This window comes from Astyanax mexicanus, chromosome 3 (genome assembly GCF_023375975.1).
Source record: "Astyanax mexicanus isolate ESR-SI-001 chromosome 3, AstMex3_surface, whole genome shotgun sequence".
NCBI lineage: Eukaryota > Metazoa > Chordata > Actinopteri > Characiformes > Acestrorhamphidae > Astyanax > Astyanax mexicanus.
Window position 1 is genome coordinate 11856979 of NC_064410.1, and position 27670 is coordinate 11884648.

The following is a 27670-nucleotide window of genomic DNA, read 5'->3' on the forward strand; positions in this document are numbered from 1 at the left end:
CATATAGATTACAGTGGCCTCAATAAGATAATGGTGAAGAACCATTACCCCCTACCAAACTGGACCTGCACAGTGCCTACATCCTGGTTAGGATCAGGGCAGGCGATGAATGGAAGATGGCGTTCATCACCCCAGTCACAATACATGCCCACAATACACTCTGCCATTGTCTCTTGGGATGTCACCCTTCGAGTGCCGATTTCGGTATGCTCCGCCTGTCTTCCTTGGACCGGAGCCCTGTAAGGGCTACTGCCCGGCCGAGGCATACTCCGGGGCATCTAATTTGGATAATTTTGAACACCTGCAATCAACACCTTTTAAGGGACACCAACCAGCCACTCGGCTCTGGATCTTTGATACTCCTCATTTGATGTGGCTCATTTCTTTTCCCTATCTGCTCTAACCACAGCAAGTGCCATTTCCTACTGTCCTGCGAGTGAGAGAGAGCGGCATAGTCATCGTCTCGACTCCCTCTCTCTCTCGAGTTCACCTCCATCTATGTACTCTCTTGCTGGAGGAGTAAGTGTGGACTGTGTGTGTGTGTTTGTGAAGCACAAACGACACCACTGCTTAAACAGCCTTCTCTCAACCCTGCCCAGGTTAGTAACTACAGACCAGTTTCACGATCAGGTTTTAAAAAAGGACACTCCACGGAAACGGCTCTGTTGTCCGTAACAAAAGCTTTGACAACTGCCAGAGCTGCAGGACAGTCCTCAGTGCTTATTCTGCTGGACCACATAGCCACCTTTAACACAGTCAACCATGACTTCCTCCTAACTGTACTCCCAGACAATGTGCTGTCATGATTTAAATCATACCTCACTGGGCGCTCATTCAAGGTGGTACGGCTAGGACAGCTAGCAAGATATATTGGTTCCAAATATATCTTGCCAAAAGCAAATCATTAAAAAAACAATGATGACTTGACAATTTTGTATTGTTTCTCAACTGTAACACTTTTGATGCCAAAAGAATGTCACAATGGCAGTATTATAGTTGCGTAGTATAAATTCAAGCACCATAGATATGTATTTTTAATTCCTATTAGAATGACCTGGGGATTCCTCACTGGTAGCCAGGTATTCCAGGGCCTGCTTAGATTGTACTCCCTATCAGATTTTCCACTTATAGCCATTTTTTCCTCTTTTTTCAAAGGTTCCTCCAAAAGCAGGTGAAGTGAAATCCAGTCATGAAGAGCATGTTGAACATTCGCCATTATGATGTTGTCCTCCTGGGTAAAACAAGTGCGGGGAAAAGTGCTTCGGGAAACACGATCCTGGGACGAGAGGAATTTTCAACCAAGACTATAAAGAATCAAACCCCTGTAGTTCAAGGTGGTTGTGTGTTTATTGATAGAGTGACTCTCACAGTGTACGACACACCTGGACTCTTTGATCCAGAAACAACGAATGAAGACGTGATGAAACAATGGCAGCCTCTCCTTCATTCAGTCCCATCAGTCCCCACTGTGTTCCTGCTGGTGATGAAGATCGACAGATTCACTGCAGAAGAGAAGAGAACTGTTGAACTGATAGAAGAGTTTTTAGGAGATCAGCGCCTTCAGAACACCTGGATCCTCTTCACCAGAGGAGATGAGCTGGAGAGTGAGGATCTCACTATAGAAAAATGTATATCAGAGACTGAAGAGCTGAAGGGGGTCGTACAGAGATTTAACAACAGATACCACGTCTTCAACAACATCAAACATGATCCTGATCAAGTCAGAAGACTGATAGAGAAAATCAAAGCAAATCAAAGTAAGTATATTTTAGATTTTAATAAATCTATAATTAAATAAATAATGAAGTTTTACAACTTTATTAAGTTACAAAAAATATCCTGCTGTGTGAAATTAATTACTGGGTCAGTTCATGTGCAGTATCATGTTTTTTTTTTTTTCCCCATTTTCTCCCAATTTGGATATCCAATTGCCCCACCCCTTTGTGCGTCCCCATCACCGGTGACGCTGTGACCTTCGGAGGATGCGGACGAGCACACGCCTCCTCCGACACATGTGAAGTCAATCACCCCTTTTTTCGAGCTGCTGCGGATGAATCATTGCCTGAGCAGCTAGCGCGCTCGGAGGAAAGCACAGCGCCAGGTTCCGATTCATCCGCTCACAGACGCCTCGTGCCGCCCTGCGCCAAGTGTGATGGGGAGAGAGCGCCATCTACCCACCCCAGAGGGAACAGAGCCAATTTTGCTCCCTCTAAGCACCGGCAGCTTGATGGCAAAGCTGCATGAGCGAGTATCATGTTTTTAGAATTGAATTTGCCATTTGAATAGTAAGAAGCTAGATAATTATCTGGAAATGTTTATCAGGAGATGCTTTTACTAGATTTTATTTCAGAAACTCAGGGAGCTTGCTGTGAGCATAAATGCATTTTTGTCATGGGGAACACACAATCATTCTGACATTTGCGAAGCCCAAAGATGTTAAATATATTTCAGCATTTATATGTGCTGCACTGCAACTAAATCCTAGCAAACTAAATAATCTAATATCAGGGCAATAAATATTTTTTAATGATAAGAATTGTTGTCCTACAAAGCATTATAAGTGTAAGATTGGTTTACTTATATTAGAATAATTATCATATTTAGTCATACTTGGAATTTTTCCTTATTTTATTAATTTGAACTCAAAATATAAGGGATTTTTGCTTGATTTATTCTTACTTTACTCATTTTGAGTCTTTGTGATCTTAAATCTTACAAAAAAAATGCTCATCCCATTGGCAGATTTTGTTTTGCTGAATTTAAGCATATATGTCTCAATTTACATATATTTTGTCTAGTTTTTGCCAGTGGATTTTTGCTGTGTAAGCTTCACACATTATACTACGGAGCCCAGGAGGGGCCGTGGATAAAAAAATAAATAAATTGAGTGAACGATATAACAGTTCATGCTCACGTTTCTTTATTTCAAACGATGAACGATTTGCAATTCCTGCTCACGATTTCTTTAATTCGAGTGAACGATTTCTTTAATTCGAGTGAAAGATTTCTTTAATTCAAGCGATCGATTTTTATGCGCATTAACACAAGAAGCTCGGAGGGAAAGGAGCATTTTTCTTTCTTGAACTGTTACAGGGTTGCTGTGATGATAATCAGTTATCTATTGTTATAAGCTGCTGATTATTAATGCTCTAGTGTTACAGCTAGATTGTACAGTGCGCAGATTTTCCCATAGCACATGGGGAGAGCCGACTGCGGTGTCGTTTTCCCAGCCGCCAGACACCTCCCGAGCGCATGTGGTGTTTAAAGCTGTTTCGTGAATGGGCAGTTCAAATAATAATAATAAATATCATAATATTACACTAAAAACAGTTATCCTGTTCATACAACTATAATTTGTATGTCAAAAATTGTGATGGAAGCAGAAAATTGCATTTAATGTATAACATATTCTGTTTCTATACATGCTAAAATATTCTGAAGATCTGCATATTGTTAAAAACAGTGTCTTGCTCACAAAACATGTCACAAGCCTCATATAATAATCAATAAAAAACAAATAATTATAAACTTGTTCAAGCTATATTTTCTGAATTATGTGTTTAATTTTTCAATACAAAGATTTTTATATATATATATATATATATATATCCCAGACATGCCCAGCACATCATATGTACCCCCGAAGATAGTGTTTGTGTTAGCTGTTGGAAGTTGTTAAAATCTCCAGTGACAGTAAAACAGTTTAAAAAACAGTGCAGAAAAATGGGATCCGTCATATCTGAGTGGCACCATATCATCCTGCCTCTAATGGCCTAGCAGAACGAGCGAGCAGTACCTACTTTGAATGACAGATTGAACATAATGTTAGGTCTTTTCCTCTTAACCTGGCTCTCACGTTTCTTGTTTAAGTATCGAATAACTCCTCGCACCACACAGGGCTTTTCTTAGTGGAAATGTTAATAGGGTGAAGGCCTAAGTCTCATTTGAACCTGCTTTAACCAGATGTGGGTGTAAGAGTTAATCTGAGTCAGGAGAAACAGCAAGAAAGATGAGGCTGGAACATTAAAGAGGGAGCTTCCAAGCATGGAGACAAGAACTTTGCTGCTGGGGCACCTTGGCTCTGTGGAAACATTCAGAGTCGGTCTGGTTCATTCCCTGTGCATCTGGCAGATGGGAAGCAGGTATGCAGGCACTTGGACCATGTGCAGGCACACTTCAAATTCCTGTTTGCTGGTTTGTAATGGCATTTAGCAGCTACTCTCTTAATCCTTCCTCATTTTGCCTTTATCTGCAAAAACCTGTCTGTGGCTCTTAATCAGCCTTAAATCTCTTCAAAGTTAATGTTTTCATACCTTGTCCGAGGCATTGCACTATTTGCATGAAGTGCAGGAGCCTAGCCTGGATGCTAACTTCCAAACACCATCTACCGTGCAAAACAGTATGGATGCCATCTGCGCAGAAATACAATCTTTACGAGCGGAACTGCAGCAAAAACTGGGTGAATTTAGACAAGGGTTTTGGTCAGACATAAGAAAGGAGTTCAGCGCCTTCAAGTACGACATTAACAAGATGCCGCTGAGAAACTTAACACAACAACGGCTCAAGTAGAAGAAAAGGAAAGGTCATGTTGCTGAACTGGAGGAGGTTAACATGGACATGAGGGAGGCATTCCTTGAAGCCCTAGAGAAACAAGTTTACCTACAAGCCAAGTTAACAGACATAGAAAGCCGATCAAGGTGGAAAAATGTCCGGATTTATGGCATACCGAAAGGGGGCAGAGAATGGTAACACGGTAGTCCTTGTGGCTGAGATCATTAGCATGGAGCTAGGAATCCAGGGGAGTTAAACATTCAGCGAGCTCACAGAGTGCCAGAGTGCTTGTATCGAAACCAGGCGGAGGAGCGCAGCCCTGGTCCTTCGTGCTTTGTTTCTTAGACTATTGATTCAAAGAACAGGTGCTGCGTGCTGCATAAAGAAAGAGAGAGATCTACTACGAAAGCAAGCTGCGTCTGAGATTCTGAGAAAAAGGCAAGAATATGGAGACGTACGCAGGGCATTAAGTCTGAGGGGTGAAATGCAGTGGGCGCTATACAAGATATGAGGAAACGAGGATTCGCCGAATGTGGAGCCTAACAAGAGAGTCTGATTTTTATCTGGGAGAAAGCAGGTGGCCCCTCAGAAATTCTCATAACCAAGTTATCCAGAAAACACACTGAAATTACAGGTTTTGTAATATAAAAGTATTTTATTAAATCACACAGATATGAGTAAATAATTCATTAAAAAGTCATAAATGTAGCCATTAGATATCGAGCCATAGTGTATAATAATTAATGAGAAATAAAAGAACAAACACGTTATAATACTGGTATGAAAGGAATAAAGATTAATAGAACTATTAAGTGAGGATTTCTAAATAAGGGTCTAAATGTAATGAGGTAAAAAAAAAAACAATCAAATGAGAACACTAAAATATGTAGATAATTAAGATATTTTAGGACCTACAAAGATCATCCTTTTCGCCCAAAAACTGAAAATGAATCTATACTAAGAAAAGAGAACAATAACCAAACTAGACTTGACCAACCAGACACCAATTAGTGAAAGAGATAACCAGACTGCCTTACTCTGAGACGTCCACAAAGGGAGTCCCCATCGGTTCCGTCCGCTGTTCAAACCTCTTGTTCAGCTGACCTCTTGCACCCCTAGCAGGTCCAACGTGGACCCATCCACAGGTCCTCTGTGGGCCAGCGGCGCACCTGGTCAACACCCACTTCTGGTCTCTGCACAGGGAGAACTTTTCCCCGGAGCTGGCTCGGCTGGCGTACCCTCTCGGTGATCCGTCGGTTGGTCTAGTTGGTTTACTGAATTAACTATCTTGGCAAGCAGGAGAACTCCGTAGATCATAAAATAGCTAGTTATTTAAACTAGAATAACTAATACCATTATGCTTGAAGAAGGTTAAATGAGTTATACTAAGAATGCTAAACTAAGCTGACTAAATTAAACTAGTCTAAGAAAACTAAACTCCAAACTCCTCTCTGTCTATCATTTCTCCATCTCTGGGCCCTCTCTATCTGCACTTCTCTCCTCCACTCACTCCCAAAACTCTCTCGTCCTAACTCTTCTCTATGTCCTCTTTTCTCTCTGTAACTGCCTGCATCCTGACCCAGTTCAACTGTATGTCTATCTGGCCTGTTTGGCTCTTGAGCTACGATTGGCTCTGTGGCCCAATTGTCTGTGTTTTGATTGGTCTAGGAGCAATTTCAAACTTTGGCGGGGAAGATGATCTGTTCACAAAGGGCCATAAAACACCCCACATGGTCACCATGCTTCAGCTAGTAAGAGATTTCTTATTTTACTAATAGACCAGACCAAAAGAAAACTCAATTAAACAGTGGATCAAAATACATTCTTCAGCATATCAATCTTACAATTGAATCACAATAAATGTAAATTATATATTTTTCCCACAAACAGTCTTGTAATATTCAAGATAGTCTTAGAAATACAACAATGGATGGTACCCTGTCAGAAAGAGATCAAGAGTCATGTTATTATTTAAACCCAATTAAATCACTTAAAAGATACAACATGGTTAAACCACTGATAACCAAATATAGCTAAATTATCAAATGCTAGTTAAACCTTGCTGATTCAGACTTGAATGTTTAGGAAAATTTAATCAGGACACATCCAAACACATATACCAGATGTGGCACATTATTTAGTAAATATTCTGTAAAACACCTTTTTTATATAGTCTATATATATATATATATATATATATATATATATATATATATATATATATATATATATATATATATATATATTATTATTATTATTATTTTTTTTTTTAAGCAATTCTTTTTAGTGAGAAATTCCTCCCTCTGCTGAATGTTTAGATAAGGCTGCTGTCCAGAATTTATGACTGTGGGGGAGGTTGGTGAAAAAGAGTCTTATCAGCCCACAGACTTGTGGTCTGCAATGTTGGAAATTGACTCCCAAGCTTAGAACATTTCTCTTAACTTCATTAATCTTAGTTCTAAGTGATTGCAGGACGCACAAACCTCTAAATTGGTATAATATTTGGTGAATTTAAAATTTCCAAGGCATTCAGTTTTTAACACTCTCTCAAGTCCCACAGTCCTGTCCTTGTCCTGGTGATGGTACTGGTCCAAACCATTCAATATAACACAGTATGCTATGTTTGTTGAAAAAAAATTGTGTTTTGGCAGACACTTTTAGTATTGGATTAATTCAAACCACATGTATACAGTACTGTTTAAACATTTTAGGCACCAAAGTAAATGACACTAATCCATTTATCTCAACAATATGAATATGAAATATGAAAAAATAAACATAACTGCAAATAAATATAAATACAGTAAAACATAACAATAAATTCTCATTTTGAACTAAGTATGTTGTATCTTGTGAACCGAGCTGAAGAACAAAGTGTAGTTCCAGATTGCTCCTGGATGCTCCTCAGATAGCATGTTTATTGTTATTGCATGCACTTATTGCATGTTAAGTTCAGTTTTGTGAGCAGCTCACCTGATTTACCACATTTACCAAACCAGGTGTTGATATGATGAGAAATACTGTCTTAAGGAAATAATGTTTTAAGGAAAACTGGGCGTTTGTACTTATTGTTAAATTAAATAATATATATGCATAAGCATAATATATGCTTTCAAATGAGCTTTGATATTGAAGTGATTTTTATACCATATCAGCTTCTGGAGACGAATATCACACAGGGAACCTGGACACTGCTCCCTCTCCCTGTACTCTCCTCCTCAGCCTCTCGTTTCTCTCATGCTGCATGCTGTTTAATGTTGTGCAGTAGCACTGGTCTGCGTTCTAAATCACGCCTATCCACAGGAATAGTGCATTATATTGTGTGTAAACCAGTGGTAAATAGTGCACTAGTTCTGTGATAGGACGGGAGTGATTTAGAACGCAGTTACACCACCGCGCTGCCCCCCTCCGCTCAGAGAACACCAGACATGACATCTGTGGCAAATTAATATCAATATTTAAAAAATTGATTAAAGAGAAACAAAAGAGATAGTAGGAGCTTTAAAGTGCTTTACAGGAGTTGGGAATGGCTCATGCCAAGAAAAGTGACCCTACAATACTAAAGGAAATTAAACAATTAAAACAGTAGCTTAATGAATTGTTTGATATGGAGATAGAAAAACGAGCTAGGTTTTCCAAACAAAGACACTACGAAGTGATCCCAAAGGCAACTAAACTTCTGTCATGGAGACGAAAACAAAAGGCTGAAAACACAGTTATCCCACCATCCTGGAATGAAGCCATTATCTCTATAATAGTCTCTATAATTATCTCTATATATATTTCAAAATAAACAGACTTGAACCGAAGTAATTATGGCCCTATTAATAAAACAATAAAATCAGATACTGATAGATGGTTTTTATTACCGCTAGATCCATCTAATCGAATAGAAGAGAGATGGACTAATCTTGCCCGAACAGTCTGGTTTGAAGAGGTCAAGAAATTACAGATAATTGAACATGTGAAAATGTTATGGAAGGCAGGATATGCTGCCTACCATATTCAAAACTCGCATCAAATTCAAAGCTCTTACATTCGCCTACAAGGTGATGACAGAACAGGCTCCTTCCTACCTGCACTGATCACTCTTGAAGGCTTTCGCTACCTCCCGGCCGCTGCGCTCCTCCAATGAACGTCGCCTCGCTTTACCAAACAAACATTCACACAAAGCACACAAATCCAGACTGTTCTCATACAGAGCTCGCCAATGGCGGAACAAACTACTTTCCACTACCAGATCAGGAGAATCTCTCGCTATCTTTAATAAACTCCTGAAGACACAGAGCTCTTCAAAGAGCACTTACTCTCCTAACACCTCTAACTAACTACCTTCTACTACCAGATCAGGAGAATCTCTCACTATCTTTAAGAAGCTCCTGAAGACAGAGCTCTTCAAAGAGCACTTACTCTCCTAACACATCTAACACACTAACTACTTCTAACCTCATTTCCTTCTTCCCCTCCTTCACTCCTCTATCCCATTATTTCCCTTCGACCTCCTTTAAGCCCTATCTAAAAAATGGTTTATCTTAACTTATTTTACTTCTGTACTTGACTATTGTAAGTCGCTTTGGACAAAAGCGTCTGCCAAATGTAATGTAATGTAATATGATCAACATTTTAAACCAGCTTCAATAGATTGTCAGGTGCAGGAACAGGGAGAGGATGCAGAAGTGGATGCAAGTGCAAGTTAAATTTAATAACATACAAAAATAAACAAACAAGAAACAACAAACTGGATCAAAAGAAACACTGGGACCAAACACAGGGAACACGAAACCTGAATGATATAAACATCGCACAACCACGGACGGGGAAAAAAGGTACAAGGGGACTATTTATACAAACGGACAAAGACAGAAAACAGAAAACACATTGGAACAGGGGTGGAGCTACAAAACAGGTAAGCAACAGGGGAGGAGACACAGGATAAACACAAGGCACATGCAGAGAGTAAATAAACATGGACAGAACAGATGAGAACGTGACAGAAGGAAAACACAGGACCGGACTGGGGACAGAACAAGAGACTGGACTAATGAGACAGGACAAAAGACTGTAAAAGAGACTGGACATGGGAACAGGGACCAATACATTAACGGGAATGGATACAAACTCGGTGACTGGAATGGGTACCATAACATGACTAGACAGGGGTACCGGAATGCACACAGTAACAGACAGTAACAAACAACATGGAGGGAAGCCCAGGACTGGCAAAAGTTTCAGCAGTTTGTGGGGCCAGCCTGGGCAATGTTCTGGGTAGTTTAAAAGACCGCTCCTGGATCCGCCGACACGGGATTCCTGATCACCGGGAAGTGGGTGGTCGGAGCCGCGGCGTCCAGCACAGGGCCGGCGGGTGCAGGTGGAGCTGGAATGTGCGGTTCTGTTTGCCTCCCTGGCCACGGTCGGCAGAAACTTCTAGAGAGGTGCACACCGAGAGGAGAAAGGTGCACGCCGGAGGAGAAAGGGATACGCCAGATGGCTAACCTGGAACCTAGAAGAGAGCGTCTCGCTGCATTTATTTTGAGGTCCGTAGTTCTGTCAGGTGCGGGAACAGGGAGAGGAAGCGGGAGGAGACACAGGATAAACACAAGGCACTTGCAGAGAGTAAATAGAAAAGAAAATGACTCATCAATATCAGATGAAGACTTAGCTATCTTTTGTAGATGGGCAATTCCAACATCACACTCTAGATTATGGGGACTAAGGGAATTTAACTGGAAATGCTCGCTTCGGTTTTTTTTTTACACTCCTAAATGAAGAGCAATAATAGCAGCGGGGATGGTGCTGGAGACAGTGTGGTACTTAGATGGCCGATTATTTTTGTGGTACTTAGATCGCCGATTTTAGTTTTCGGGGACGCCCAGAATTGGCCAGCTTTTGGTAGGAGATTGGAAATGCTATAATGTTTTTTTTTAATTGAGTTAGAATTTTCATGGCTCAATCTTTTTATGGGAAAGGTGCTACATTTAGTAGGAAAAATTCTAAATATTTGCTTAAAATATTGTTGGCAGCAAGTAAAAAGACAGTTACTAGAAAATGGGTGCAGCAGGTTCCTCCACCAAAAAAAATGGATTGATGTGGTCTTCGAAATCTACGCAATGGAAAGACTTACGTTTATGTTGCAGCTAAGACTGATTCAGTTTATAAAATACTGGAATAAACGGATCTTAACCTTCCCTATGGGTGTGAAACTAGTACTCTGAAATAAGTAGTTTGAAAGTTGGGAGGAACTCTGGGGTAGTTTGAAAGTTGGGAGGAAGAAAAAAAAATAAAGTAAAAAAAAAGAAGTTCAAAAAGAGGCTGTAGCTGTCTTTACATGTGTCGGAGGAGGCATGTGCTAGTCTTCAACCTTGTATTGTGGCATTCCATTCTGAAGGCAGGTGCTGAAAAAGACTGTTCTATTCAGTAGGCACCATATGATGCCTTCATGGGCAGTGTCCTTATTTTACTCCAATTCTGAAGGCAATGTGAGATGAATTCTTCACAGTAAAGGCAATCCCATGATGTATTTCACCAGCTCAGAGTTATAATATCCAATGTCAATTTAGATATTAAAAAATCTATGCTAAATGTATTAAATAGTTTGATTGTATGTGCTTTATGAATTAAATAACGTATTTATTTGTGTTTTTTATACTCCCTATTTTTGTCTTTGTTTCCACATTTATTCATTTGTCTATTTATGATTTGTTTGGCAGGCTTGGTCCTCCATACATGCAGACATGAAAACACAGATCAGGAGTCTGAGAACGAGGAAAAACAGCTACCATCAGTAAGTGATGAGCACTGTCTAAGTATTGTCATTGTTACTAACAACATAGTGTAGGAAATGAGAAGCTTGAGAGTGTCTGCAATAGTGAAAATAAATTTCATGACAATTTTAAAACAATATTTAAATGTTATCTGGTGTTTGTTGAAGGATGATCATCCCAGAAAGAAAGATGTTGCAACACAACCTGAAATAAACACATCATCCAGTCAATCTCAAGCTGATGTTAATATAGATGACCACATCAACAATGCATCTTTACAAGATGGTCTGAAGCAATGTACAGCAGTAAACATCTTAACTACTGAATCTCTACCAGATGGAAAGGCCAGCACATCACAACTATCACATGAGTGTGAAAATACAGAAACAAACCAAGCAGTGCCTGAAGAATTCCAAGCAAATGTGTATCGAACCAGCATGTCCATCGAACTATTCCAAAATAGTAAATATTTAGAAAGTTGGAGGGGACCTAAAGTTTCCCATGTTGAAGGCAATGAAGAAATAGTACCAAAACCATCACGGTCTGAAACACAAGTCGAATGTATTAACCAATCACCGGGCCTATCTCACTCTGAAACATCTGCAGAGATTACCAGTGTAGACCAAAAGAAATCTTCAGATTCTGATCATTTAGACCTGTTTAATGAAAAATCTGTAAAATCACAAACTGAGAGAAACGTGAAGAGGTCCAGCACAGCTGAACCAGTTATTATTTCCAACATTCCATCCTCAAGTGAATCTTCCAGTCTCACTGTGGTGCTGTTTGGAAACACCTCTGCTGTAAACTTTGGGGAAGAAAACATTCTACTTGGAAAAGAGCCTGGTCACCCAGAGCAAACCCTGTTCACTAGAACAACAGAAGTATCAGGACGTTCTGTCTCTGTTATTAATATACTTGACTTGTATGAAGGTGAACTCTATCTGGACTCTGCGGAAAACAGCCCTAAACAGCTGCTCAGTAAAACCAGCATCCATGCCTTCATCTTTGTACTACAACTGGGACAGTTAACTGACAGTAATAAGGGGGGAATAGAATGGCTTCAGGAATTGTTTGGTGAAGATGTTCTACCATTCACCATGATCCTCTTCACCTACGAGAGAGAGGAGGATGATGACAAAGTCATAGATGAACTGAAGAAAAACCCTGTTCTAGAGCAGCTGGTGGAGAAATGTGGAGGTAGATACTACACCTGCAGTAAGAGCATGAACAACCAATCAGAGATGAAGGTGCTGCTAGAGAAGATCGACCTCATGGTCTCTGAGAACAGTCAGCGCTTATACACTGCAGAGATGTTCAACACAGTGTTAATCCAAAACCAACACAACCACATGACCCAGCAAAATGGTACGTAATTACCTGAGTCTCTTATTTGCATATTTAGAAAAACAAATGTCAGAATTTAGAGGTTGTAGCAGTGGTGTTTGGGCCAAGCACCCAAATCATTGCCTGAAATGTCTTTGAACATTTGAAAAAAAAAAAACTTTATGTATTTAATTTAGTTGTGCCATTCGCCATCAGATTAAAATCACAATATTCCATTATTAACTAATCACACATGTTCTTTTTAACATGCAAATTATGGTGGATATTTAAATGTAAATAAAAGAATAAAGGTAGGACATGTAAAATGCAATTATATTTATATAAGTGGTGTTAATTAAAATACTAATATATACTTTTTTTTATATATGTTTGAGAGGAGATAAAGCCAATGTTGGGCACTGGAATAAAGAATGCATGATAAATTAGACAGAGGAAACTTTTTTACTTTATTGTAAACATCTCAGCTTGGTTGTAAGGATTTCTGAATTAGAACTTAATTAGCTAAGTTTAAAATGGTGTTTTTTTTCACCTGCAGTTGGTTTCTATGGTTCGGATCAGCTGATGAGTTTGTTTACTTGGAGCGTTTTCTTCCTCTGATTGGTTTGTTTTCACACAGCCATAAACCTAAACGCACCAATACACCAAGCAAGCGCATCTCTCCTCTGACTGGTCAAACCTGTCTGGCTTGGGAACAAAAAAGTAAATATAGAGAGAAGTGGTGGAAGTTGGGGTCAAACTTGGTGGAGTGATTAATTTGCGAAAAAAAAAATGATTTTAACTGGTCACACTGTTAAACACTGAAAAGGGGCTGCAATGCTTTTAAGGGAGATTCCACCTAAACTCATGTAATTCACTCCCTGATATAAACTGCCCCGTGGTCAGAGATGTATAGTAACGAACTAGATCTACTTCACTACTGTACTTAAGTATTAAAATGCTGTATCTGTACTTTATTATTTTTTCTCCTACTTTTTCTTCCCACTTTTACTATTTTTTTACGGTGCTACGTTCCTCCATTACCAGGGGCATTGGCAGTCATTTTTAGGGTGTCAGAAACCGCAAATGATAATCTACACTCTGCCTGCTGAGCTCGTGCCCTCACGCACGAGGGATGTGTTCGTGTGGTCACCTGTCCCACACCCCTTTTTTTCTCTCATCTTGCCTCCGCTTTGTTCCTCTATCCAAAAATCAACTGCTTGTAATATATCATTTTTATGTTTTCTCCAGTATTACAGTCCTGGCCAAAAGTATTGGCACCCCTGCAATTCTGTCAGATAATACTCAATTTCTTCCAGAAAATAATTGCAATCACAAATGCTTTGGTATTAATATCTTCATTTATTTTGCTTACAATGAAAAAACACAAAAGAGAATGAAAAACAGGCAAATCAATTATCATTTTACCCAAAATTCCAAAAATGGGCCGAACAAATGTATTGGCACCCTCAGCCTAATACTTGGTAGCACAATCTTTCGACAAAATAACTGCGAACAACCGCTTCCGGTAACCATCAATGAGTTTCTTACAATGCTCTGCTGGAATTTTAGACCATTCTTCTTTGACAAACTTCTCCAGGTCCCTGAGATTTATAGGGTGCCTTTTCCAAACTGCCATTTTGAGATCTCTCCACAGGTGTTCTATGGGATTCATGTCTGGACTCATTGCTGGCCACTTTAGAAGTCTCCAGTGCTTTCTCAGTGCTTTTTCCATTTTCTAGTGCTTTTTAAAGTGTGTTTTGGGTCATTGTCCTGCTGGAAGACCCATGACCTCTGAGGGAGACCCAGCTTTCTCACACTGGGCCCTACATTATGCTGCAAAATTTGTTGGTAGTCTTCAGACTTCATAATGCCATGCACACGGTCAATCAGTTCAGTGCCAGAGGCAGCAAAGCAATCCCAAAACATCAGGGAACCTCCGCCATGTCTGACTGTAGGGACCGTGTTCTTTTTTTTTTTAGGCCTCGTTTTTTTTCCTGTTACTTCACCTTAGGTAAATACATTTCCATCATATATTGTACACCAATATCTAGCTTAGATATCCTATGCACTGACAATTTCACTCTAGATTGCTTAAAAAACAAGTGATTAGTTGAAATTAAACAGCAGTTTGTTTAAGCTTAAAATAAAAACTATAAATAATACATTAGTGACAAAGTATAGGCAAAAGGAGAGAAAAGGCCAGAAAACGAGAACAAAGACGCCAAAATAGACGATATGTATTTAAAAACTCATAGGACAAGTTCATTTCTGTTGTCTGCTGTAACTGCTCAGAGCTAAGGCAGTTGGAGAACATGAATAGTGACCAGTCACAAATGGTGGTGCTGCTCACTATGTTCTTAGAATGGCCCATTCAAACTTAATAAAATCTTTTTCATTTATTATTGCCGTTATCTTGGATTGTTGACATGTTGGTAACATGAGCCTGTCTATGTGATCAATATGAATCAATTGTAAATCAGATATTTCTCTTTCTTTTCCTCAAGAAGAAACTGCAGATGCAACTCTAGGTACAAGTGCAGACTACACCAAAATAGTTCAGAGTGAAGAGCAATCTGGAACACTGGAAAACAAGGTCAGTATATACTATTAGAAGCTATTGTACAGTGGTGCTTGAAAGGATGTGAACCCCTTAAAATGTTCTATATATTTGCTTACCTAAAACATCATCGGATTTTCACACGTCTTAAAGAAAACCCAGTTAAACAAATGAGACAAACTTATTGTACTTGCCATTTTATTTGTTGAGGAAAATGATCCGATATTACATATTTTTGAGTTGCTTTCAGTATCTGGTGCGATTTTCCCCCTTGCAGAAATAACAGCACCTAAAAGCTTCCAGTTACTGTTGATCAGTCCTAAACACTGGCTTGAAACTTTAGCCCATTCCTCTGTACAGAACAGCTTTTATTGGTTGGTTTCCTAACATCTTCAGGTCCTTACACAACATTTATTTTCTATTAAGGTCAGGACATTAACTTTTTTTCTTGAACTATTCTTTGGTAGAACAACGTGTGTGCTTAGGGTCGTTGTCTTACAGCATAACCCACCTCCTCTTGAGATTCAGTTCATGGGCAATGACATTTTACTTTAGAATTCTCTAATATTTTGTAATACTAAATAAGCTCTATTTATATGTATTATTTAATATTTATCTTATATTTGAGTAAAATATACTTAATTTTGAATGTTATTTACAGTCAGTCTTTATTAAATACAGTTGGTTGGGATTTTATTTATTAATAAAGGCTGATGAGTGAGGGTATTATAATGAAATTAATTTGGTAAAGCTCTGTAAACGTATTGCAGTACCGGGTGAGCAGTGCATACTCACCCACAAAACACTATGCACTGCTTAAGTACGCAATTTTAGACGCAGCCCAAGTATAATATTTGCTTATCTGGGTTTTTATGCTGAAGTATTCTAAGGGGTTCACAAACTTTAAAGCACCACTGTAAAGCTTGTAACTAAGTCACCAAAAGTATTTAGAAACAAGTCTCAGAAATTACATGTTAACACTTTATTTTACAGGAAGAAAACTCAGTGGTTGGAGCAGAAGCATATCCAGACAAATATGAAGCACAACAAAAAAAAGAACAATTATTAATTAAACTTAATCTTACAGGAAAGTTAAAACAAAAACTGAAAACTGAAGATGTTCTTAAAATAAGTAAACCATGCACAGAGAATGATAGGGTTCAAACTTTCCTACAAAGGCTGCTGCTGATGAACTACAGAGCAAGATGTGGAGAATCTGGTCAAATTAACAAAACTCAGATACTGTCAGTTACTGAGAATGATGATGAAGATGATTTTTATACTGCCCTTTTCAAAAGCCATTCTGAAGAAGCAGTTCAGTCCAGTCTTGTTCACCCCATGGATGTTCAGATGGCAGTGTTCCACTGCTCAGATAATTTCCTAAAGCAGCTGATAGTGACGAAGCTTTCACAGTGTCAGTACGCTCTGCCTCTACTGGTGCCAGATCCCTTCACAGGAGAGATTGAGTTTCCACTGTGGACGTTTCGACAGATCAGAAAGAGCTGGAAAAGCACTGATAACTCAATGAAGAAAATTAGCGAGGAAAAAAGTATTGCTACTCTTGAAACTCCAATGGTTTCATTTTTCAGAATTAGTGCCACATCAACATCAAAGTCTCAGCTGATGAACAGACTGATCAATGAAAAACACGACACGTTCTTCCACAGGGACTGTCCAGGAAGCCGCAGAAATCGTCTACTGATGGACGGAGTGGTGGAGATTGCCTGGTACTGCCCGTCTGGGAAAAGTACTGATCATTTCACTGATTGTGTGGCATTCTGTAATCTACACGGTGATGCAGAAACTCATGAGAAACAACTGGAGATTCTGACTGAAATGTCCTCAGTAAATGTGGTGGTTTTAGGTGATCAAGAAAAAAACAAAAGATTAACAAAGTTGCAGAATCTTTATAAACTGTCAAAACCTATGATTTGTCTTCTGTCTGAGGAATCTTCATCTGTCACTCAGTTGAGGGCTGGGAAATACAGAATTGGAATTAAAAACAGAAATCAGTCTGATGTGTCTGAGGAACTAAGAAAAACAATTGGAGAATTACTTTCTAAAACTTTCACACTTGAAAAGTTGGCAGAACTCTCAGATATCAGAGTTGATGAAGAAAATGGAGAATGCAAGCAAAGCAAAGATTCAGCCAAAACAAGGACAAGCATTCTAGATGAAAAAGACATTTCCACAATGAAGGAAAAACATTTCCCCTGCCACAGGAGACTGTGGAAAAACTGGTGTCAGAAAAACAAGGAACTACATCGCCCCCTAGGTGTCAACATAGAATCAACGAGAAGCAGACTACGAATGGAAATGGAAGAAATCCGTGAGCAGCAGAAAGCATGTGGCCCCACTGAATTCATGAAGTCATTTATAGAAAAACTGAATACACAAACTGCTGAAGAGATGGAATATTTTCTTAAATGGATTACCATCTTTCTGGACAAGCACAACTCAGATCTGTCATCCCTCCAGAAGGATTATGATGACAAGTGGACGAAGATCTTGAATCTAAAGAAGAAGCATGATAAATCTGGGCAACTAGAGAAGGAACAAACAGAACTTGAGAAGATTTCAGAAAATCTTAATGCTGCAAATTTTGGCTTAGAGCACATCTTAAGGGAGATTGGTCAGATATATGAATCACACATATCTGTAAAGAAAAATAAAAAACAAGCAGAAGAAAAACTGAATAGACTTTGTCTACCAGAACTTGCAGCAGAACTGATTATATCGGGATATCCACTGGAGCTGATGGACGGTGATGCTGCTTATGTTCCTCTGATCTGGGTTTCTGCAGTTCTGGATGACCTAATCAGGAAACTGGGAGACCAGAGAGTCTTTGTGTTGTCTGTTCTGGGACTTCAGAGCTCGGGGAAATCCACCATGCTCAACGCCATGTTCGGACTCCAGTTTGCAGTCAGTGCTGGAAGATGCACCAAAGGAGCCTTCATGCAGCTGGTGAAAGTGTCTGAGGAGATGAAGGGGGAAATGAAGTTTGACTACATTCTGGTTGTTGATACTGAAGGTCTTCGTGCTCCTGAACTGGCTGGAATGTCAATAAGACATCATGATAATGAACTGGCAACATTTGTAGTGGGGCTTGGAAACTTGACTTTGATCAACATCTTTGGAGAAAACCCATCAGAGATGCAGGACATCCTTCAGATTGTTGTTCAGGCCTTCATGAGGATGAAGAAGGTCAGACTGAATCCCAGCTGTGTGTTTGTTCATCAGAATGTTACTGATGTTGCAGCTGGAGATAAAAACATGGAAGGAAGGAGACGTCTGCAGGAGAAACTGGATGAAATGACAAAGCTTGCAGCTAAAGAAGAAGTTTGTGAGGCAGAAAGTTTCAGTGATGTCATTGCATTTGATGTACAGGAAGATGTGAGATACTTTGCACAGCTCTGGGAGGGCAGCCCACCAATGGCTCCACCAAACCCATCATACAGTGAGTGTGTTCAGGAGCTGAAAATGACCATTCTCAAAAAAGCATCTACATCTCACACACTGACACTGTCTGGATTCAGCACACGATTAAAGGATTTGTGGAGCGCACTCCTTCATGAAAATTTTGTGTTCAGCTTCAGAAACACACTGGAGATCGCAACCTACCGAAAACTGGAATCGGAATTTAGTAAATGGACCTGGAACTTTAGAAGTGCCATGTTGAGTATAGAAGATAAACTCCTGAACAGAATAGCAAATGGAGATCTTCATGTGGGTGAAAAAGACATTGTAATAAATATGAAGAAGACAAGGGAGGAAGTGACAAAGTCAATGATGGAATTCTTTGAGGAGGACAAGGACAAAGACACTCTGATTCAGTGGAAAGGCAGATTCACTTCTAACATTGGAGAACTTCATGATGAACTGGTCAGAGAAACAAAGAGAAAACTGGTTGAAGTCATTGAGCAGAAGAAGACTAAAGAGACGCTGGAGAAAAGAAAGACAGAATATGAAGAGAAGCTCTTTAATCTGAGCAAGGAGCTGGCTCTGAGGCAAAACAAGGAAAAGGCAGATGAACAAACACTCAAGAGAGAATTTGACAATGTGTGGATGAAATGGATCAATGACCTCACAAAAAACACACCAAAAATTAAGGACATAGATTTTTGGGAGGATGCTAAAAGAATCTTATCTGAAAGTTATGAAATATCCCTTGTGCATGAACGTCTTTCACAGAAAGCCTTTATAAACATCAGCCGCCTGGGAAATTTCAGTGATTACATTGTTTTGAACAAGAGTGATGATCTTTCTAACAACAGTGAAAAACCTCAGACTCGGACAAAGGGAGGATGGACTTTTAAACCTGTGCAGATTGTGAGTAATATTTTTAGGAAGAAAGGGGATGCTAATGCAGAAGAGCAAAACCTAATAAGAGATCTAATCAATGACATTGTTGAGAAAACATCACAGATAATTAAGGTAATATGGCGTGCACAGTCTGGCTACAACAGCGGTCAGGTTCAGGAAATAATAGACTTTGTAAAAACCAACTTAAAGAAATTTCAAATAAAAAAGCAGAGCTACAAGTTTAAGAAAGAATTCACCGTGGATCTGTGCCTGTATGTATGTGACCTGACAAAACCCAAATTTCTGGAGTGCCATGAACAATTCACCAAAGCAAACGATCCAGAGCATTACCTGGAGAGTCAGAAAGAACAGTACTACAATGTCTACAAGAACTTCTGCCAAGGTGCCACAACAACAGCAATATTTGGAGAACTTCTCTGCAGCAAACTTGAACCATCAATCCTGGAAGCAGTTTACAATCAAACTGCTATCAATGTGGCAGCAAACATGAGGGCTTCAAGTCCTGCATTTAACAGTAACAGATCAAACTTGGAGAAGCATATCCTGAAAACCCTTGCAGAGGAGGAGAACTTTGAGGACTACAGAGAGTATATTCACAGTCCCAAACAGTACTTTACAAGATTCATCATGAATCAGGCTGACAAGTACCTCAATGATGAGAAAAACAAGATTCAGACCATTTTCAGAGGAAATTTGAAAAACCTAAAGCTGAAAATTAACAATGCAGTGTATGTTGCAACAGATGAGGTCCTAAAAAAACAAGGAAATGCCAACATATGGATGGAATGCTTCTCTAAACCTCTGATAGAAGATCTGAAATTCACTGAAATCTCAAATGTTGATTCCATGGAAATCACAGACTTTGATTTTCTTAGCAAAATTGTAACTGAAGGTCTTACAAAAATGGTGAAAAATCTGCATGAAGCAGACATAAAACTGGAAATGCTCCAGAAGAGATCAGAGGAGATTCTAACTGATCATTTCTGTCAGTGTTGCTGGGCCCAGTGTCCTTTCTGTAAAGCCATCTGCATCGGCACAATGAAAGATCATGATGGAGAACACAGTGTTCCTTTCCATCGGGCAAATGGAATCAGTGGGATGTATTACAGAGGAACAGAGGATCTCTGTTGTGATTTCTGTACAACTGCGGTTCAGACTGATAAAAGATTTTTCCCCAGATCAGAATCAGAGGAATTATTTCCTTACAAACAGTACAGAACAGCTGGAGGAGTATTTGCTACCTGGAACATCACCCCCGACTGCTCTGAGCTGCCGTACTGGAAGTGGTTTGTGCACAGATTCCAGAAGGACCTGGAAAACCTTTACAGTAAAAAATTCCAGGGGTCAGGAAAAATTCCTAATGAATGGAAGAAGTACACCAAGGAGGATGCTTTAGAGAGTTTGAATAATTACATATAAAGACAAAGAGAGGTTAAATGAAATCATTCTCGTATATAATGGATTCTTGCACTTAACAAAACAACTTCTAAATAAATTCTCAAGCAAATAACTGATTTTAGGACAAAACATTTTGTATTAATTTTGGTTTATATGTCTACACAATAAAATGGTCAAAAATAAGATTTTGGTACATTGCCTTACGCTGAATGATTTGCTTCTTTTGCATCAGTTTCTATTTTGCATATCTAGTAAAATGTATTTGATAATTCTACTGCTAAAAAATCTTTTTAGAATCATTGTAACAAAAAAAATTTCTTTGCCTTTCTAATAATGCTATCCATGTAAACTGATGTGAGCTCAAGTGGAAATTAACTTTTCGATTTCTAATTTCAAAACTGCATTTTTATAGCTTTACAGTTTATAGCATTAAAAGGGATAACGTAAACTGTTTACCCTTATATTATTCACTGTATCACTCTTATATTGATCACCTTTTCTTCACCCACAACTCTGTCTGTGTGTGTTTGTGTATCTTACTCAACTGAAAATGTACTTCATAACAATGCATCTATATTCAACTCATGCTGTGTAACTGTTTCCAGTAGAAAAGTAGGTGAAGCAAACTGTCCATTGTAATAAGTAACAGACAGGAATATTCTGGTATTTTTTCAATTCAAAATTTGATGGTGCACAGCTGCACTTGTGATCTTGAGCTGTATAAGACTCCCTGTTTCACAGTAGTGCTTCACACTAGTTCACTCTCATCCCTTCACCTGCATCTCTGTGCTTCTTTCTGCTTGTATTTCTCTTTTCTTAATAAATATATTTCTCATTACAATGGAGGCTCTGCTTTTCTTTACTGGCAGGTGCTAAACTGACGTTTGGAAAAACATTAGACACATACTGGTTGGATCCTGGTTGAATCAGTGAAATATTCTGCATTAAAACAGTACATATACTGGATATAAGGGTGTAATTAGCCTGGCTAGATCATATGAGCTTCATAGTGTCCTGAAAGAAATTCTAACTGACTTACAGACAGAAGGTACAACAGTGTCAGCTCACACTTTTCTCACCTGATTAGGGTTTCCACCCCGTCCCGTAAAATACAGAAACATCCTTTCTGGTATTTAAATGTTACGTCCGGTATTGAACAAATATGGGACGTAATTTGTTTTCATATTTCCATAAATGTCCAAAAAAACCAGTTGTCTCACACAGGTTTTTTAAAGACTAATACATGATAATTTAATTAATATACAGCAGTATTAGACATTATCCATTCCCATTTAAAAAACAAACATAACATTTATAAAACATACCACCGCTGCAGGCGCCCCACCCTACAGGAGACAGGCTCATGGTGCCAGACGAGCAGTGGTGGGCGTCCCTTACTTTCATTTCTGAAAGGTGGCTGCCTTACACCTGAATTTAATGGGATGCTATGATATGGGACACCAGGATGTCCCCACTGTAGACACAGAGACATAAAAATGTCAGAATGTATCTGTGGAATGCACAATAATTCAGGAATAAAAACATACTGTGAGCAGATCAGACCAAAAAGGAGTTTTTTTCATTAAGCATATCACTGTATCATTTACAGTAAACAAAATGAGGACTACAAAGGAAAGAACAGTCCACATGGTTAAACATGGTGGTTCTTTTGCTGCTTCAGAAACTTGATGCCTTGAATGTCTGCATGACATTATAAAACCTGAAGACTATCAAAAAAAAGTGCAGTGCAGGATCCAGTGTCAGAAAGTTGGGTCAGTGTCAGAGGTCATGGATCTTCCAGCAGCAATGAGTAAAGCATTCTTCAAAAATCATTATTCTAGATCTACATTCTATAGATCGTGTGAAGAAATCACAAAACAACAGCTTGTGATTTTCATTTTAGTTTTCAGTCCTGGCGCTGTCAGTCTTCCTGCTCTGGTGTTCTACCAAATATTATGTTTGGGAAATATTTATTTAAAGATAACTTTCATCTAATTTTTTTTTTACACTCATATAATAAATGTATAGGCTGAAAGTTATGGGGTAAATTTGTTCCAGTGTCTCAGTCATGAGGAGAAGTGAAGACTAGCTTTATTGTATTTATTATTGTTTGTTTCAGTGATAGTTCAGTGCTGTTCTGTTGAAACTTAGAATACTACACCTGCATATCAGATAGACTAAATGTTGCTATTTAAGTCCATCTATTATAAATCTACAACTCTCAGTATATGCACTGTTACATATGTATGAGCCTTTTATAAAGACCAGTAGGTGGCATTGCTCTACTGGTCAGTGATTATATATAATGTATAATTATATATATATAATAGTTTTCTGAAAATATGAGGAAAGAAAAATAATAAATGTTACAATTTACATCCAGTCTAAACTGGGTCTAAACTAATCTCTAAGCAGGGAGTGTGGACACACAGCAGAATAAAAAGCAGCTGATTTCTGTTTTTCTATCAAAAAGTCATTACACTAAACTATTCCAAGAATGCTAACAATTTGTGTCAAAATGTTACAAGATATTAAAGTCAAATGATCTTTTTGGATCAAAACAGATCAAACAGTGCACCTATTGACATACAATATATGTAAAAAGTAATGCAATATCTATTCATTTATTGTTTTCTTTCTGAATTAAAGGGTGTTCATGCTGCTTTTGTTGGGTTTTCCTGAAATCAAGGGTATTGAAATAGAGTTTATCCTGCTTTTGTTGGAGAAATTGTTTCTACTGTCCAAAAAGGGATTTTTACTAGATGATGAAGCATTGCTGTGATCATTTATAGTAAGTGACAACACCATCACAACTCCCTTCGATTTGTTACCTTATGTGAAAAATACTGGATTGAGCTCCATATTTCCAGAGAACACTGTTCCACTGCTCCCAAAAGAGCGTCCACAGACATTCAGACATATACAGTAGTGTCATTTTGCCACCATGTACAGTGGGTATGGAAAGTATTCAGACCCTATTCAATTTTTCATTCTTTGTTTCGATTCAGCCATTTGCTAAAATCAAAAGTGTTAATTTTATTTCTCATTAATGTACATTCAGCACTTAATCTTAAAAGAAAAAAAATGTAGGATTTTTTGCAAATGTATTAAAAAAGAAAAACTGAAATATCACATGCTCATGGGTTTTCAGACCCTTTGTGACACTTATATTATACTAACATGCTGTACATTTGTTCTGATCCTCCTTGTTCTCCTTGTTCACTGGAGTCCAGCTGTGTTTATTTGAACTTGATTAGTTCAGGGACACACCTGTCTATATAAGAGCTCTCAGCTCACAGTGCTGTCAGAGCAAATGAGAATCATGAGGTGGAAGAAACTGCTCAAGAAGCTCAGAGACAGAATTGTGGCACAGATCTGGCCAAGGTTACAAAAGAATTTATGCAGCTCTCAATGTTTTTAAGAGGACAGTGGCCTACAAAATCCTTAAATGGATGTTTGGGACGACCAGAACTTTTCCTAGACCTGGCGGTCCAGCCAAACTGAGCAATCGTCTTGGTGAGAGAGGTAAAGAAGAACCCAAAGATCACTGTGGCTGAGCTGCAGAAATGCAGTAGGGAGAAAGTTCCACAAAGTCAACTATCACTGCAGCTCTCCACCAGTCGGGGCTTCATGGCAGAGTGGCCCGATGAAAGCCTCTCCTCAGTGTTAGACATATGAAAGCCAGCATAGAGTTTGACTCCCAGACTATGAGAAATAAAATTGTCTGGTCTGATGAGATAAAATTGAACATTTAGGCATAGGCCTTTCTCTCGCTTCCGGGGTCAACATTTCCGGTCTAGATACTTCTGTGTAAACTCACTTCCGTTTGAAGCGTTTGTTCTTTTGCCATAGCGCAAGTGACCAGTTAGTGTTTTTGCAGCCTTATTTGAGTTTATATATTTTTATAAACTATATAAAAAAATAACCTGGGCTCCATAGTCGATGGACCTAAACCCAATCGAGATGGTTTGGGGTGAGCTGGACCGCAGTGTATATATATGAAGTATATATATAAATCCATGCTTATTTTAAATATCCATTAAAAGCTCTCAGGCAAGTGTAATCATTACAGTCATTACTAACGTTGATTGCAGAGTATATATATGAAGAAATCCATGCTTATTTTAAATATCCATTAAAGGCTCTCGTGCAAGTGTAATCATTACAGTCATTACTAACGTCGTTTGCTTTTGGGTTTGTGGGTCACAAACACTAGAAACTCTATCCGTCACCTTAGGTAAAACTTTACCTCTCTGCAATTTATACAACCAGAGTCTTCACACTGGACAAGTCCCTGTCCGGTGGAAATTGTCATGCCTTGTGCCGGTGCCTAAAGTAGGTAGACCGGCGGGGGTAAAGGACTATAGACCAGTGGCCCTAACATCAGTCATTATGAAGACTTTTGAGAGGCTCTTACTTAGGGTCCTTAAGCCACAGGTGGAGCAGGTTGTTGACTCGTTACAGTTTGCCTACCAGGAGGAAATGGGGGTTGATGATGCAGTTTTGTATATGCTTCATAAAACTCTCTCATTTCTGGATGAGCCAGGCGGGTACGTTAGGATAATGTTTTTTGATTTTACCAGCGCTTTTAATACAATCAAGCCTGAGAATCTGAGAGAGAAGCTGGAACGGATGGGAGTGGATCAGCTGTTAATCACATGGATTAACAGTTACCTCACAGAACGTCCACAGTACGTCAGGTTGGGCAGCAGCAGTTCAGAGACTATAGTGACCAATGTTGGGGCTCCTCAGGGTACAGTTCTGTCGCCCTTTCTCTTCACCATGTACACTGCTGACTTTACATACAAGTCTGAACTTTGTCACATCCAGAAATATTCAGACGATACAGCAGTAGTGGCATGTGTGAAGGGAGGAAATGAAGTGGAGTACAGGGAGCTTGTAGCTGCTTTTACAGCTTGGAGTAGGAAAAACGGTCTGATCCTCAATATATCTAAGACCAAGGAGATGATTGTGGACTTCCGTCAACAGAAATTTTCTCACAGGCCTGTGGAAATTGGAGGACAAATCATTGAGACCGTTCAATCTTACAAATACCTGGGAATACACCTTAGCCACAAACTGGACTGGTCAGTGCACACTGATGCAGTATACAAAAAAGGACAAAGCAGACTTTATTTCTTAAGGAGGCTTAAATCCTTTAATATCTGCAGTGAGTTTCTGCGCAGTTTCTACCATTCCGTCGTGGCGAGTGCTGTGTTCTTTGGGGTGACTTGTTGGGGAAGCAGCATCACTGTGAGAGACTGTAACAGGCTGGATAAATTGATCAGAAAGTGTGGTTCTGTGATGGGTGGGAAAGTAGACTATGTGGGGGATCTGGTGGAGAAGAGGGTGAGGTGTCTGTTGCAAACCATCCTTAACAACAACAGACACCCTTTACATGAGACTGTGGCTGCTCAAAAAAGCAGCCGCAGTAACAGGCTCCTTTTGCTGCGACATAAAACTGAGAGGTTCAGAAGGTCGTTCATTCCTACTGCCATAAGGCTATACAACACCTCTTGTTGACATGTGTACTCTGTGGTTGTGTTTTCTTTTTGTATATTTTTGTATAGTTGTTGCTGCTGGACAAATGAATTTCCCCTGTGGGGATTAATAAAGTATCTATCTATCTATCTATCTATCTATCTATCTATCCGTGACCTCAAGCAGCTGTTAAAAAGGTGTGTGTGGGTGGAGTAAATAAAAATTAACAGAGCCTCAGATTGTAATAAAAACCAGTAAATATATCGGGGGAAATTTAAAGGGTTTAGCGAACTGCAGTGCAGAACTGTGAGCCAGCTGACCCATTCTATCCGAACTTTCTTTTGTGGTTCCTCACTTTTCTTTAAAGATCTGTGTTATGACCGGTTGTGCTACCCTGTCTAATCGTGCTACCCTAGTGTATATTTCAACGGAAAAACAAGCACACATAAGCTAGCTAACTAACTCACTTTACCAAAAAGTAAAGTTAAGGTAATGAGATGTGATTAGAAATATTTTGTATTTTTAGAATATATTTCGTTTTTTTATGCTAATTATTGCTATTTTCTGTTATTAATTACTGCTTATACTTTTATATCAATCAGACAAAGAATGACAGTGAGTTGTAGATAAAGTTAAACTGAAAAATCATGAAAACGAGAAAATATTAATAAAAAAAAAAATAGATCTGTGTGGGCGCACTGGTGGTAAGAAGCATAAATCGGATGGGTAGCACAACTCAGCAGAACACCGGTAGCACCTAACCCTTACACGGATCTCCTTATCAACAACAGTGGGCACTGAACACACAAAATCATAAGAAACAATAATTGCAGGCACCTATAATAGTACAATAAATTATATGCTTTATTTAACAATAAGATAAACAAACAGTTTAATAAAAGTTTAAATGAGAGAGGGTTAAGTGAGCACGGAGCTGAAAGGCTAACTTGGCTAACCTAAACTACAGAACTAGCCATTTACCTTTATAATAAAAAATAAACTGCTAAAAAAAAAAACACTCATATCCCTTATCGAGTTTTGCTTGTTTGTTCCTCGACAGGTCCTCGACGGTTCTGGCAACATCATCCTAAATAAAGAGCGGAAAAAGATAACCAATAATAAAACCCATCCATTTTTGTAGTGGTGCTCACCCAGAACTTGACCCCTCCTCTTTGCATGAAAAAGGCTAATTAACTCTAAGCGTTTTTTTGTGGAGAAAACCAAGCACTGCTCATCACCTGCCTAATACAGTCCCAACAGTGAAACATGGTGGTGG

The 27670-nt window shown here is 39.0% G+C and overlaps 2 protein-coding genes across 2 annotated transcripts in view; both read left to right on the forward strand.

Moving 5' to 3' along the window:
• Positions 1–27670, forward strand: part of LOC111197398 (trichohyalin-like) — a 291642-nt gene that overhangs the window by 192722 nt on the left and 71250 nt on the right. The gene's annotated exons all lie outside the window — the stretch shown is intronic.
• LOC103033274 (interferon-induced very large GTPase 1-like) lies at positions 1190–20954 on the forward strand. The gene is made up of 4 exons (XM_049475737.1): positions 1190–1757; positions 11919–12677; positions 15140–15228; positions 16186–20954. Exons 1-4 carry the CDS (start codon positions 1190–1192, stop codon positions 20932–20934), a joined length of 6165 nt encoding a protein of 2054 aa, XP_049331694.1. The 3' UTR covers positions 20935–20954.

Excerpts from the sequence above, each read along its gene's own strand:
- LOC103033274 (XM_049475737.1), top strand. The coding sequence starts at position 1,190 with ATGAAGAGCATGTTGAACATTCGCCATTATGATGTTGTCCTCCTGGGT. Across the intron at positions 1,758-11,918 it reads GAAAATCAAAGCAAATCAAA|AGATTACCAGTGTAGACCAA; the intron begins GTAAGTATATTT and ends AAACATCTGCAG. Across the intron at positions 15,229-16,185 it reads CTGGAACACTGGAAAACAAG|GAAGAAAACTCAGTGGTTGG; the intron begins GTCAGTATATAC and ends TTTATTTTACAG.